This window comes from Lucilia cuprina, chromosome 5 (assembly GCF_022045245.1).
Source record: "Lucilia cuprina isolate Lc7/37 chromosome 5, ASM2204524v1, whole genome shotgun sequence".
Taxonomy (NCBI): Eukaryota; Metazoa; Arthropoda; class Insecta; order Diptera; family Calliphoridae; genus Lucilia; species Lucilia cuprina.
In genome coordinates, this window is record NC_060953.1 from 2496100 (window position 1) to 2511635 (window position 15536).

General features: G+C 29.5%; 3 protein-coding genes across 4 annotated transcripts in view; 1 reads left to right on the plus strand and 2 right to left on the minus strand.

Annotated features, from left to right (window-relative positions):
• The window catches only part of LOC111685694 (protein naked cuticle), a 57958-nt gene extending 54461 nt beyond the window's left edge, over window positions 1-3497 (minus strand). Inside the window, exon 1 of the mRNA XM_046950911.1 lies at window positions 3287-3497. The gene's annotated coding sequence lies outside the window, so the exon portion shown is untranslated. The remainder of the gene's footprint in view (window positions 1-3286) is intronic.
• LOC111680222 (protein ARV1) lies at window positions 1622-5372 on the plus strand. The gene is made up of 4 exons (XM_023441848.2): window positions 1622-1822; window positions 2841-2960; window positions 3034-3181; window positions 4810-5372. The coding sequence occupies exons 1-4, from the start codon at window positions 1718-1720 to the stop codon at window positions 5172-5174; spliced, it is 738 nt and encodes a 245-aa protein (XP_023297616.2). The 5' UTR covers window positions 1622-1717; the 3' UTR covers window positions 5175-5372.
• Window positions 5373-5526: 154 nt separating this feature from the next.
• On the minus strand, window positions 5527-14146 carry LOC111680217 (WD repeat-containing protein 26 homolog). Of its 2 annotated transcripts, none has more exons than XM_046950912.1 (4): window positions 13374-14146; window positions 11395-12720; window positions 7583-8541; window positions 5527-7396 (listed from the first exon to the last, which is right to left on the minus strand). In XM_046950912.1, exons 2-4 carry the CDS (start codon window positions 11899-11901, stop codon window positions 6910-6912), a joined length of 1953 nt encoding a protein of 650 aa, XP_046806868.1. In that variant the 5' UTR covers window positions 11902-12720; window positions 13374-14146; the 3' UTR covers window positions 5527-6909. The 2 variants fall into 2 exon arrangements, with proteins under 2 accessions (XP_046806868.1, XP_046806869.1); XM_046950913.1 differs by lacking the exon at window positions 13374-14146 and adding an exon at window positions 12828-13310.
• Window positions 14147-15536: the final 1390 nt, after the last annotated feature.

Here is a 15536-nt window from a genome sequence, read left to right on the forward strand (position 1 = left end):
ATCTATCTATCTATCTATCTATCTATCTATCTATCTATCTATCTATCTATCTATCTATCTATCTATCTATCTATCTATCTATCTATCTATCTATTTATCTGTTTATCTGTTTATCTATTTATCTATTTATCTATTTATCTATTTATCTATTTATCTATCTATATATCTATCTATCTATCTATCTATCTATCTATCTATCTATCTATCTATCTATCTATCTATCTATCTATCTATCTATCTATCTATCTATCTACCTATCTATCTATCTATCTATCTATCTATCTATCTATCTATCTATCTATCTATCTATCTATCTATCTATCTATCTATCTGTCTATCTATCTATCTATGTATCTATCTATCTATCTATCTATCTATCTATCTATCTATCTATCTATCTATCTTTATATCTATCAATCTATCTATCTATCTATCTATCTATCTATCTATCTATCTATCTATCTATCTATCCATCTATCTATATATCTATCTATCTATCTACCGCCGATTTCAGTTTTCGTTATAAAAAGGAACAACAGCTTTCATAAAATTCAACTTCAGAAGGAAATTTAAAGGGATCATATTGCATATAGAACTCAACATTTGAAGGTAAAATCATGTGATCGTGACAGATTTAAAAAATATTTAGTTTTGCATAGATTTTATAAAAAAAAACGATTTTTCACATTTTATTACAAAATTTGTCGACCAATTTTATTCATCTTTAATTATTTTTTTCTACTTCCTCTATTTTTTTTACTTTTTATTCATTTTTAATATGTAAACACCACAAAGCATACACACACAGGATATGGAAACCATGCGAAAAAATTTACACACAAAGGACTTAATTACACATTTCACAATTACACGGTGTATAACAGACAACAACAAAACAAACCAAAAGTTGGATAAAACAATGATACCAATACAAAGCGAACAAAAGACAAATACGTAATTATTTGCGTACATATATATGTACACAACTTATTACGCATTTTTATGTCCTTTTTATTTGAAACCTGTGAACAGGAAAATTGAGAATGTGAAGTGTACTTAAGCAGAAATTACTGAATGAGAAAAATTGTTAAAGAATTTGTACGTGCGATTACGAAATAATAGTAAATAATAAATGAGTTGCTTGTTGTTATAAGTTTATATAAAGGATTTTGAATATTTTTCAAAAAATCCTTAAAAATTGAATAAATCACAAAAGATCCATTCAAAATCTTTTTTTATGAAAAAAAAAACTTAAATCAGCCGTATATTCTTAAAAATTACAAAGTTTTAGAAATTTTCTTTAAAAGTAAATTTTTTATATAAAAACTCTAAAATCTGCTTTAATTTCTTTTGTTGTGTAAAAAATTACAAAGTTTTTGATATTTTGTTAATATATTCTAAAATCTATTACAAAATTAGTCAAAAATCAACACTTCTTGCCTAAAAATGGGTTAAAACACTTAAAACATTATCTGGCAACCTTAAACATTGTTCATAGCTTAGTCAAGACACCAACCTTATGTAAACATGCACCACCTCTTAAAAAAACAACATATGGCTACTCTATTTTTAAAAACATCTGTTTATGTTTATTTTTTCATTTGTTTTGCTATTGATTTTCTTTTTTTGAGCAGAAAAAAACATTTGTTCCATAAAAAACACGATTTTTTGAGAAAATAATTAAAAATTTGTAAAAAATCGAGAATATTTATCAAAAATGTCTAAAACAAAAGATGTGCCGGCCTATGTATGCATTAATTGTGGCCAAAAAGTCAAGGAGTTGTTTAAGAAATACAGCAATACAGTGAAAACCGTAAATTGTGTAAGTAGAGAGAAGTAAATATTATAATTCATATAAAAAAAAACTTTAAATGGAAAGTGGTTTTTATGTTTTTCAAAGCAATTTTTTAAGAAAATTGTATAAAACAGTGTTCTCTATAGAAAACAGTTTAAAGAACACATTATTCTATGTAAATTGTGTAACAAAAAAGGTTCTCGAAAAAAAGTTGTTCAAGGAAAGCCTTTTTTTACAGAAAATTATTTAAACAAGATATAAATTTATATGAAATTATCAAAAAGAGGAAATTTTCTATAAAAAATAATCTAAAATACACACTTTTTGTTATAAAATTATTTAAAGAAAACACTTTTTAATAGAAAAACATGTAAAAAACATCACTTTTCCTTAGAAAATAGACACTTTTCTATGGAATATATAAAGAAATTTGTTATATTTTCTCTAGGACCGGCGTAAAATGCACTTTATTTAAGAATTTACTCTTAAGAATACACTTCCACATTAAAAAATGCTCAAAGAAGCACTTTCTTTAAAAACTTCCTTTAAAGAAAAAACCCTTTTTCAAAGAAAATTGCCTAAAAAAGACTTTTTTTTATAGAAAACCACCCTTATATTAAGTTTATGTATAAAAAACGGCTAAATAAGTAATTTTCTATAAAAAAACGTTATAAATTACAGTTTATTTAAGAATTTTCTCTTGAGAATACACTTCTCTATATACAAGGTCTTAAGAAGTCCCTTATCAAAAAACTTCGCTCAAAGAAGAATCCTTTTAGAAAGAAAGTTGTCTATAGAAAAGTTTCTAAATATGAAGCTTATGAGTACAAAAATTGTTACAATAAGTAGTTTTCTATAGAAACAATACAAAATATACTTTATTTTAGAATTACGGCTAAAGAATACACTTTTCTATAGAAAATAGCCTAAGAAAGCACTTTTACTTAAAAAATCGTTCAAAAGTCTTTAGTTTTTAAGAAAAATTCTAAACTAAAAAACTAATTCTTAAACAAAAACCGTGTCAAACTCTCTTTTTGAATTCCAGGAAAAATGTCATCATATAGCTGATAAATATATAGAATTTGAGCCAGTAATTATATTAGTAGATTCTATGCTTCTATCCCAGCAGGCCTATAGACATGTTTTATTTAATCGTGATTTTAAGGTAAGAAACATTAAATTTTTTTCAATTATTTGCAAAGAAATGTTAAATATTGATTAGGAATTATTGTCTTTAGCTATTTTGGAAACTTTCTTTAATGTTATTACTATTGGAATCATTTACCCTGTGGCGTGAGAAAAGAGAACAAACTCATGATGATATTTCACAATCGATATTGGTCAATGAACATGGATTTTATTTGTGCTGTGGACAGAATATATGCGGTAGGTTAAACATTTTCATTATTTTCTTTTTTTTATAGTAAACCAGAAAGCCCTACATCATGTAGTAAACTAAGTTAAGTTTGAAATTAAAAAAAAGAAACTTACCCCTTACTCTCCATAAATCAGGAAGAGTTGTTGTTGTTACAGTAACTTTCGAGTGATACAGCTGCCGCAGGGTTGACAATCTATGGCTGTGTATGAATAGGTCATCCCGGAGCGTAGATACAATTGTCGTAGGCTTGATATTCCATAATAATGATATTCCAACTTCAGCACATTGACAGACAGTGTTAGATATATGATGTATGGAAAAAATTGTATATGCCGGCTAACATTTGTGTCTGCTAGTTTTGCATTACTATAATTTTTCTTTCCAATTGTTGTTCGAAATGTTAGACGTGTCTGCCGGAACGTATAAAATACATTATTGTCACTCTGGTAATTGGAATTCTGTACCCGGATTAGAAGCCTTAAGCCAACTATCACATACAAGCCAAGAACCAGCTGCTAATTACAACTTTTTCACATCTCTAATGATATTCCTGATTTTGTAACGCTAACCTTGGCATACTTGAACCTTTGTCACTGCAATTCTGTAATTCCAAACTTTTTGCAAAAGCATCCCTTCCATCATAGATTTTCGGAAAGTAAGCATGATTCTTTCCTTAATATCGAGAATTTGCTCAAGTATTTAATACAATGATTTGGTATTACATATTTTCTACAAATTTGTTGGCCAAAATTTCACAATTTACCAAAAAACAACACTTCACATGATTAGACCAAAAGACTTTTGGCAAATTTTTAAGAAAACTATTAAACTACACAATTAAATACATAAATATTAAACACTTCTTATCGCACGTTATGTATTGCATCTTTTTTAACTACAAAATTAACGAAAACATAAATATTTTCTTATTTTTACACTTTTTTCTTAAATTTTCACAAAAACCGAACCACTTCAACGAATTTAAGCGCGATGACTGGCAAAATGTAAAAGAACAAGCTTAAATTTCCGCTAAAAAGTTTGTGTTGTTGTAATTTTGACAACATGAAGAAAATGTCACAAAAATTGACACATATACAGGGTGACTCATATACAAATGAGAAATAATAATAAAGAATTACGGTAATTTTGTTTGTGACATAAATTATGTAAACAAAGCAACAGAGATGCCACATTGTAATGATACATTATAAGGGGGTGATTGATAGAAAATGTTATAATTTTAAATATAACGATAATTTTGAATTTAAAAATGAATTATTTAGGGAATTTTGTACTTTTTGAGAATTTTAAAGGTAATTTAAGGGAACAAGACAAATGACATAATTATGTAATAAAAAACCAACATAAATGCCACATTGTAATGACAAATTATAAGGGGGTGATTCATACAAAATGTTATAATTTTAAATATAACGGTAATTTTGAATTTAAAAATCAATTATTTAGGAATGTTTGTGAATAATTATGATAAAATCTCTGCTTTTAGAGGATTTTAAAGGTAATTTAAGGGAAAAAATATAAAAATATATAAAAAACGATATAGATTTCTAACAAAATCTAAGTTTTTCTCTTTACAAAAGTTTAAACTAAGTAAAAAATTTACTTCTCTTTACAGATTACCTTCTATCCACCCTACTACTGCTCTTGGCCTCTATTGCTCTGCGTAAAAACATGATCTTTAACATGGGACTTAAATCCTTTGGTTTTGTACTTTTAAAAGCCAATGTTTTGGCCAATTTTTCGAAATTCTTTTTACTGCCCATTATATTGTGGCGTGAAAATACCACAGATTTTGGTGCTGCTTTACATCGTACTTTGGTAATGGGTCATCATTTGTTTTCTCTGATATTTGTTTATGTAGTGGTTACACGTTTTCGTGTTTTACAAGCGGCTCTTATAGTTTTGCCTGTCTATATTATTAAGGAGTTTATAATGCAAAATTTATCGGTATATATGGAGGAACAGTTTTCGGAGAGTTGAAAAGAAAGAGGAAAGACTGCCTAAAAGTATGACTTTTTTTCTTGTATTATGTATTTAACTAAATGGTTAATAAAAATGTTTGCTTGGTTTTTGGAAATAAATCTAAATACGTTTTTTAATCGGTTTCTTTGGAACAGAATATTATTTTGGTCTCTATACTATAGTTTAATTTAGTACACTGAGAGAAATGAATGTGTGCTGTTCATTAAATTTCCAATCTTTACTAAATTATATACATATATTACAACAGTTTTAGTGTTATCTTGATAATTTCCTCGATAGTATAGTGATAAGTATCTCTACCTTAGTGGTAATAAAATTCCAAAAATTTTATAAAATTGATAAAAATTACATTCTCACCAACATTTGCTTTATCTGTTCACAATTTTAACAGTAACTTTTAATTTCCTTTAAATAATTATTGCAACAATTTCTTTTGTTTTATATCTGATTTAATTATTAGTTTATTAAGTCGTTTATGTGATTATGATCTCTTTTTTTTTTCTTTTGCAATGAAGTTCATGTTTGTTTTTCATTTCATTCCATTATTTATGCTGTTAGTTCTATTAGATGAAAACTGTGTTTTATCCTCTGGTATTTTATTTATATTTTGTTTTTGTTTTTTCTTTTATAATAATTCATTTTAAAAATATGTCTTATATCACTATAATTCGTTTAGTTTATGCATATATTTCTTATTTTTTGTTTTGTTTTAATTTTAAAGTTTTTGTTTTTTGTAATCACTTAAATATTATGCTGTTTTCTATATCTCAATTTTGTTGATATTTTTCCACCTCCTTTTGTTTAACACATTACAAACTTAATAGTTTATAGAGTATTTTAAAAGGGGCACTGGAAAATGAGTGTGTTTCTCATCTAGCAATCCTTAGTTGTAAATGAACTTACAAATCAATTATTAATATCTACTTAAAACGAACTTTTCTGTTTCGCTTAAATGTTATTTTTCTTTTTTTAGTTTTTATAATTATTTTGAAGTTTAACGCTGTTTCTGTACCATAATCACTTCGAGGATAAACTTAATTGATTTTCGAAATTTAAAAAAAAAAAAAATCTATATATTTTAATTATCTAAATAGATAAAATGAACGAGCTCCACTATAGGGGAGTAAAGTTAAAAATTAAAAAAAAAAAACTAAATGTAATTGTAATTGGTTTGTATTAATAAAAAAACATAACTAAATTAGGTTTAGGTGGTGATGAGCATATGTTTAAAAAGTTATTGTTTTAAAAACGAGCAGTTTTCTTTTTCTATTGTTTAATTGATGTTTGCCATCAATGTTTCAATTTTTCTTATAACACTGACTACGTTCTTTCACTTTCTTGTTTGCCTTTCATACTTTCTATATATAGTTTTTCTTCATTCACCTTCTTAATCCATTTCGTATATTGCTTACAATATATAGTAATGCTTAGCTTTCTTTTTATATATAATTGTATTGTATTGTTTTCATATACCGTTTTTTTCAAATATTTGCACGAAAATGCCTTTCTTTCTTGCTTTCTATCTGCTTCTCAAGTGTTCTTCTTAACGTTTTCTTTAACTAAACATCTAGAGCGTTATTGTATCTCTTAAAGGCTAAATGAATGAATTTCTTACAACATAGGTGCGCGCGCTGGTTGTCTTATAAAACCCTCACACTTCTTATCTATATCAACTAAAATAATATCGCCACCCTGATCACATGGCTGCTACGTTATTTGATGTCTTTAGGCTCTAGGAGGTCATATTCCATGACGACGAAGAGGAACATGATGAACAATCGTCACTTTCGGGCGTTGCATTTAGATTATGTGGTGCTGTGGGTCCCCAAATGCGTACGGTCGAATCATCACTGGCCGAGGCTAGCAATGAGGGATAAACGGGATTCCAGGAAACACAGTTAACAGTCTTGGCATGACCCGCTAACTTGGCCAAAGGTTCTTCGCGTTTTATATGCCATATACAGACGTGTTTATCTTCACTACCGCTGGCAACAAAACTTTCATTGACGCCACCGAAACACGAGTGTATGGCGAAATTACTTTGACGTATACCCTGAAAGCTGCGTACAATACATTTGTCTTCAATATCCCATAAATGTAATCCTTGGCTGGAGACATTTAGCAGGGCTAAGCGATCAGCGGAATTGACTGAAAATGTCATAATTGGATGTGATTCTTTGAGTACATCAAAGTCTGTGCGTGGGTTATCAAAGTTGTATCTGAAAGTTGACAAGAAAATGCAAGATATTTTTTTTTACTTTTCCTCTAAAGCTTATTAGACAAAATCCTTGTCTTTAATAAAAACACCATAAATGTTTTTAAAACAATAAAGATTAATCCTCGATAGTATAGTGATCACTATGCCCAACTTTAAACATATTTCTTTTTTGTATAAAATTACTTACCCCCTTATGCGATAGTGATTATCAGCGGCTAGTATAGTCTTATTATCCGATCTAAAGGCCACACTATTAATGCGTACTCCCTCCCATGATTCCAACACCGTACCCTTGAGATCGCACAAATAGAATTGACCCTTTTGGCCACCACAAACGAAACGTGTACCATCACGATTGAATGCACCACATGACAGACTATCCGATTCCTGATTCATATTATTCATTTTCATCAGCAAACGTCCATCGTCCACATTGAAAATACACACTTCTGTAGAATCTTCAGAACCAACAATCAACACCAATTTCGAATCAGGACTCCAGCTAATAAAAGCCACACTAACTTGTGATTGACAGTCTAGAGAACGTCGCTGTTTTAGTTGTAATTTATAAGGATCAACATCCCATATTATAACAGCGCCATCCTTGCTGCCGGTGGCCAATTTAAGGCCATCAGGTGAAAATTTACAAAACCAAACCTCATCACAGTGATCGGATAGAGTTTGTATGGTCTGCAGGGGAAAACCATCGGTGGCACAACAATGGTCGGTCAACAGTGAAACATTTTGTAAATTTGTCTCCCAGGCCATGTCATGAAAGAGACAATTTTGTGTTTGTAATTCTACGGCCTGTTGTAATAAGGCACGCAAGCGACGCGGTGCCATCATAACGGAAGGTGGCAGAAATGTTTGTAAACGTTCCATTACCAAAGATCTCGATAATATACCTTTACCTTCCCATTTGGTACGTTGATGCAAATCCTGACTATTAGAACACATCATGTACGAGGACAATTGGTGGACTCGTGAAATATTATGCTGCAAGGGAGTTAACTCATTGCGTAAAACATGCAAAGCATCCAAATGACAATTGTCATCTAAATTTTCCAAATATTTTTGTTCCAATAGAATAAATTTCATTTCGGTAATAGTTGAAGGTTTGCCATTGTCTATCAGGGGCTCTAGTTCCTGAAAATAAAAACATGAAACATATATATTTATATAGTATGCGAGCCTATTAAGTATAAGAGTAATAAAAATTTTAAATAGCATTTTAAACCAGACTTATAGCTGCTGATATGAAACCATTATCAGCAACAGCCAAGTCCCCCAATAACAACCAATGATTGATTGCTGTAGTAAATTTTTGCAAGAAAAATAAAATCAAAACAAAAACCATAACAACATAAAAACCGAATGCTTTATAAAATACACTTGAAATAAAGGAGAACAATGTCCTCTGCTAAAGGAGTAAGGTAACAGTGGAACATGGTATGTATTGATAGTAATTTTAATAATAACACAACAAAGGAAGATTAGTTTGTAATCACAATTACAACAACCATTATCTTTCTATGTATAAGTGGATGTACTATATGCCTAAGAGTTTGTACCTGTGTATATTTCCATTTCCATGAACATGTAAAAGAAATAAAAAATTTCTTTGTCTTTTAAATTTCGTTTACAAGTAATACAATAACAAAACAAGAAGAGCTGATAGAGCACTAACAACAAAAACAAAATAAAGTAGGAAAAGAGATTTGTTAAACAAAGAGTAAAGTTATAATCAAACAGAGTTGCCTATGGGTGTACATAAGTCAATTATTCCTGGGATGTGTAATCTATGTGAAATTCAATTTTCTTCTGCAGAAGCAGCGTTTATTTACTACTAGGGTTCTATAGTTGAAACGAAAAGTCGATTTTTTGAATTTTATGAAAAATCGATTTTTTGACCTTTTTTATTTAATTAAAAGTCAACTTTTCGACTATTAGTATTTTAAAAATAGTCAACTTTTTCCGACTTAACCTAAGTTTTTAGAATTTTCGACTTATTCCGAATTTTTTCGAATTTTCCACTTTTTGACTTTTCAACTAGTCAGATGCCAAGAAGGTCTATTTACTACTAGGTTTCTATAGTTGAAACGAAAAGTCCACTTTTTGAATTTTATGAAAAATCGATTTTTTGACCTTTTTTTATTTTAATTAAAAGTTGACTTTTAGACTTTTCGAATATTAGTATCTTAAAAATAGTCCACTTTTCGACTTTTTCCGACTTAACCTAAGTTTTTAGAATCTTCGACTTATTCCGAATTTTTTCGACTTTTCGAATTTTCAACTTTTTTCGACTTTGCAACTATTTTTGATTTTTCGACTATTTTTTAAATTTTTCGAGTTTTTCCGACTATTTTAGTTTTTGACTTTTTTCAAAACTTTCAAACTTTAAACGACTTTTCAACTTTTTCCAATTTCTTTCGACTTTTTTTCGACAAAAAGTTGTGTGTTCGATTATTTCAAACTCGATTTATAGAACTCTATTTACTACTCAAAAGAAGGAAGTATTGACTTGATCACAATTACATTAAAACACCAGGAAATCTTAATCCTTGATATATTCAGACAAAGAACGCATTAACATTAATGTATTTTCTCAATAACGGAAGGATTACAGGCAGATTCTCATGGAAATGCTACCAAGATCATGATTATATAAAGAAATCTCAATACTTCTCAATGACAGAAAGCTGAGAACAAAATAATTGCTTATGACCCCAACCTAGATGAAAACGAAACTGCTAGCCGAACTTAGGAGAGAGAGAGATATAATGTTTATGAAATTTAAGATGTGAAACTTAGAAATACAACATCATAGATCACAATCTTTCGACATTTTTCTGGTATTTTGGAAAATTTCTAACTAAAAAAAAACCTCTGTGCATAATAAAATTTGAATACAAAACAATTGATGACAAGACATTTATTATTAAAATGTTTGCAAAAATATGACAGCCATCATGATTACTATTGAGAGAAACGAGAGAAAGAGTTCACTAGTCACATATATTTATATTCCATATAAAGTAGAGGCATACATAAACATTTTTACATGTACACTGGGAATATGTATGGAATATAAACAAAAGATGAACTCATTTCTTGTTTTGTTGCTCTGTTATTGTTATTATTATTATTGGCAATGTTGTTGTTGGTTTCATTACTCCTGACACTGATGGCTTAGCAGTCAATTTCTGCTGCAGTTGCATTTGCAGCTGCTGCAAACTTGCTTCTTCTATTACATGTTGGATACACATATGTTTTGGTATAGAAATGCAGTTGTTGTTGTGAAAGAAATCCAAAAACAAAAATCAATGTTATGATAAAGATGAGGGTAAACAATTCAAAACAATTACTCAAGAGGGGGGGATAGGGTTGAGATAGTAGGTTTAAGATAGAGGTAACATAGTTAGATATACACAAAGAGAGAGGTAGTGAGTTGGTAAATACAAAAAAGAAAATACAATTAAAAAAGAGTGTAAGAAGAGTTGAAAAGTTTAGCAGCAGAATAAAGAAAAATCCATCATATTAAAGAAATTTCTGTTTTTTTTTTTGTACAACCAACAAAGTAAACAAAGAGCGTTTATTACGGAAATGATAACTATGTGTTGAGGAGAAAATCAACATGAAAGCAGAAATTTTTTTAACAAAAACAAGAAAAAAACTGTATAAAAAAGGCAAAAAATATTAAATGGTAGAAACGTAAAAATACCTTAAAAATATTAAAAAATCCAACAACAACACAAAAATAATAACAAGTTAACAAAAAACAGAAATACAAAACACACACATGTACTTTAATACATATTTTAAGCACTAATACACCCACCAGAAACCATGGACGGACGGATGGAACGGACGTATGAACATACATTTTGACACACGACAAACTGCTACACAATTTTCAAAAAAAAATTTTTTTGTTTTCTTTCTTTGGTATTTCTTTTTACTTCGTTTTTTATTATGGTTATTGCTGTAACGTTCACTCACCTTTAGATCTGCATCTGCCTTATTCCATTCGCCCGATAAGACATGCTCACGAAACTTGGTAGCCGAGGGATGTTCCAAATAGCAACCCGATTCATTCATTAGCGTCTTTACCGATTTCTTTAGGCCCAAATCTTGCAAATACTGTCCAATTAGGCGTATTATTTCCTCATTAGACTTGCCCAACCAGGAAATTGTTTTATTGGCCACTTCATTGTGATTGTTTTGATCATCGCAGTTATTGGGCGCCTCTGTGCTGCTGTTATTATTATTGTTTTGGTTGGCAGTGAAACCGTTGTGTTTGGAATCGTGTCCATTGGTGGATGTTGAATTATTAACGCTTGATGAAGCGCCAGCAGAGGAGTCAGTGGCAGCATGACTGCTACTACTACTACTACTGCCAGCGGCTGGAGCTGAATTGGGCATGGCGCCACTTTCCACGGTCGAAGCACTAAATGAAGAGGCACTCGATGAGGAGGAGGTGGAAGGATTTAAAGCAGAATTTTGCATAGTGCTACTAGAGTCCTTATCTAGTTGGCCACTACCACTACTGCCTCCACCGTCCTGGGGCAGTTTTCTTTTAGCCTCGTTTGTTGTAGTTGCTGTTTTGTTATTGCTATTGCTGCTAGTGTTATTTGTTTTGTTATTGTTCAAACTGCTGTTGCTATTTGTTGTTGTTATTTGTTTATTATTTGCTGATTCACCTTTTGTCTGTTTTTCGCGATTATTTTGATGGCGTAACTGCTCTTGCTGTTGTGCAGCCGCTCTTGAGGTTGTTGCTGTTTCTGTGTCTATGGACACTAACGAACTGAGACTCGTACTACTACTGTTGTTGTTGATTCCCAACAAACTTGCTGTTGTTGCTGTTGCTGCTACTGTTGTTGTTATTGCTAAAGCTGTTGTCGTTGTATTCGTTCCTACTACTACTGCTGCGGCTGCTGCTGTTGATGTAGTGGCACCTCCTGCTGCTGAACGTCGTCCTTTTTTGCGCGGCGGCTGGTCCTCAGATGAGGCACCAGTTGCAGCAGCTTTTTTGTTATTTCTATCAATTTTGAGTCTCTTTTAAAAACACACACTCCAACGAGGACCACTGCTGCTGCTCTCCTACTACTAATCCCTATTTGTACTTGTACGTTCTTTGTTTCCTTGACTTCCTGCCTTGCGCCTTCTCTAGAAACTCTCTCAGCCGCAAGCGCAATCAAGCGACCTCGTCAGGTTCGCTTATTTTACACTCTATTTACTCGTTTTGTTATTGTTGTTGTGCTTACTGTTTTTGACACAGCTGGTCAATTGCAAGATATAAATGCTTCAGGGCGATAAAGTTATTAACTGTAAACAAATGGATAAATTATTAAATAAATTAGTAATGATTTTGTGTCGTTATTCAAGAAATTTACATTTTATTAACAATTTCACAGAAAAAAATAATTATTTACGTTTTAATTATTTGTGATTAAAAAATAAAATTTGAAATTCTATTTCACTTTTCTTTGTCATTCTGTAAATTGCTTTTTGTTGTTGCCTATTCTAGCTTTTTTCAAACTGCATATAAAAAAATGCTATCTCTCTCCAATGCTGTCATCTTACAAATACGCCTTGAATCCCACTTGTATTTTTTCTCCCACTCTCTGGTTTGTTTTTATTTTTGTTTATTTAATTTTTTTGTTAAAGTAAATCTGGCAATATGGTTTTCAGGATGACATTTAACAGCTGATCGACTAATTCTAACCTAAATGCATTTTGATGTAAACAGTGCATACACACCACAAAAATATTCGTGGCAAACACGAATTATGAAAAATTACGACCCAATTCAATAATGGTGGCCCCACAAACACGATTAAAACACAACATAAAAATATGAAAAAGAAGAAAAACACACACAGCTTTATGCCAAATTGAAAATAAACTAGTTTTTATGTAATTTATTATTTTGCTGCATTATCTCAACAATAAAAAACAAAATGTATGTTGTAACTCACTTGATAAAAGGGCTCGCCTGTTGTTTTTTTTTTTTTTTTTTTTTAATGCAACACTTGAATTTACTACTATTTTAGGTCTTATTAAGATTGCAACACAACAGCTGGTTATTTAGTACAATCTAATCAAAATAGTAGGAATCTGGTTACAAAATTGCCAGCACAAAGATTTTCTAGTTCTTTTATTACTTGTACAAATTTGTATGCAGTTCACTCACTCACGTATTATTGGGAGTAATAATAGTTTTTTCCATTTTTTTGTGTTATTTTATAAAATAGCACACCAACACACATTCACTTCTAAAAATGTACACAGAAAAAAATAATATGGTACCTAAAAATTATATTTTTTTTCTTTTTTTTTTTTAATTTTAATTTTCTACTCTGTAGTATCTTCTTTCTTTCTTGTACGTTTTGTTTAGTTTAGTTAGTGGTGTGTATGTGTGTTCCTATGTATAGTTTTTCTTTTTCTTTCTTTTTTTAGTACGTTCTGTTGTCTATATATTTATTGGTTATTTTGCTTTTGATGCATTGAAAATTAGATTTTTTTCTCTCTTACACTTGCACACACTTTCAAAATGGAAAAAAACTATAAATGGTTTCACAAATTATGTTTATTTAACTCTATAAACGATTTTTTTTATTTCCCAGACAATATTTGCTAAGTTTTTGGTCTATTTATTATTAATAAACAAACTTTTTAATATAATTTTATAATTTTTACACTTTAAATCAATCGAATAAAACACTAGATTTTCTTAAGCCAATGAAATTTGACAATAAAACAAAGAACACTACATTGGAAATCAAAGTCTAGCAGATTTTATGCTAGCGGCGTTTGTTTTTAGTACTAATAGCAGCGGCTTAAAACATTTAAGGATATATTCAAAATTTATAATTTTAATTGTAAAATTATAGAAATTTTTTAATTTTCAAAGTATTTTAGCAAAATGTAGTGTAAATTTAATTAATCAATTTAAATTGTTTACTATTTTTATTGAAAACGTTTGCAATAAACTTAGGCGCCGGCTAATCGCTGTTTGAAACTTTGTGTTTCACTTTTACTATTCTCTTTATTTTTGCACTGCAGCTAAACAATGTTGTTAATGTGGTGATTTTATTATAGTTTTGTCATCAAAAAATAGCTAATGGTTGTAATCTTTAAAAATAATACTTTTGATGGAATATTATATTGAAATTTAAGATTATTAAAATAAATATTCATAATAAATTGATTATTTTTTATTAAAGTGAAAGATTTTTATTATGTTAATAAAATAGTATTGATTATAGTAAAAATCAATGAAATTTAAATTTGTTTTAGTTTAAAAAAATCATCCTAAAAGTACGCTGTAGTTATTGAAAAGTATTTCTGTAAATGTAATAAACCGAGAGAAATTATTGGACAATATTTTAAAAAAGTATTTTGACAAGAAATTTTTCCCATAATTTGAGTTTTATACAGAAAAGTGTCTAAAGAAATCAATTATCTATTGAAAATTATTAAAAGAACATAGTTTTCTATAAAAGAGAGTAAAATGCACTTTTCTTTATAAGAAAAACAATTTGTTAATAAAATAGTTCAGAGACGCCATTTTTTTAAAGAAAAATGCCAAAAAAAGTCTTTATTTTTATAAAAAAGACTTTGTATATATAAATAAATAAAAATGTATTCCAAAGAATATGTTTTTATAGAAAAGTGGCCTCCGGTAGGTTAGTGGTTAGTGTTTTAGTCTTTTAGACCGGAGGTAGTGGGTTCGATTACCACCTGAGACACTGGTTAAGGAGCCCTAGATTTATTTCTTCGGATTTGATGTATATACATTCTCCTTTAAAACTAACTAACAGAAAAGTTTCTAAAGAAGACACTTGTTTTTATAGAAAAAGGTGTAAAGATGAAAATTTTCTTAGAAAAGGTTCTAAAAAATATACTTTTCTATAGATAAAAGTCAAAATAAGACACTTCTTTTACCACATAGTTCAAAAAATATAGAGTTTGAAAAATACACTTTTCTGCTGAAAATGGTCTAATGTAGACTATTTTATATAGAAAATATGTTAAAGAAGACATTTTTCCATGGAAAAGAGTACAAAGAACAAACTTTTATACATTAAGAGTCTGAAGAAAATACTTTTCTATAAGGTAGTAGTTAGGAAAGTAGCCAT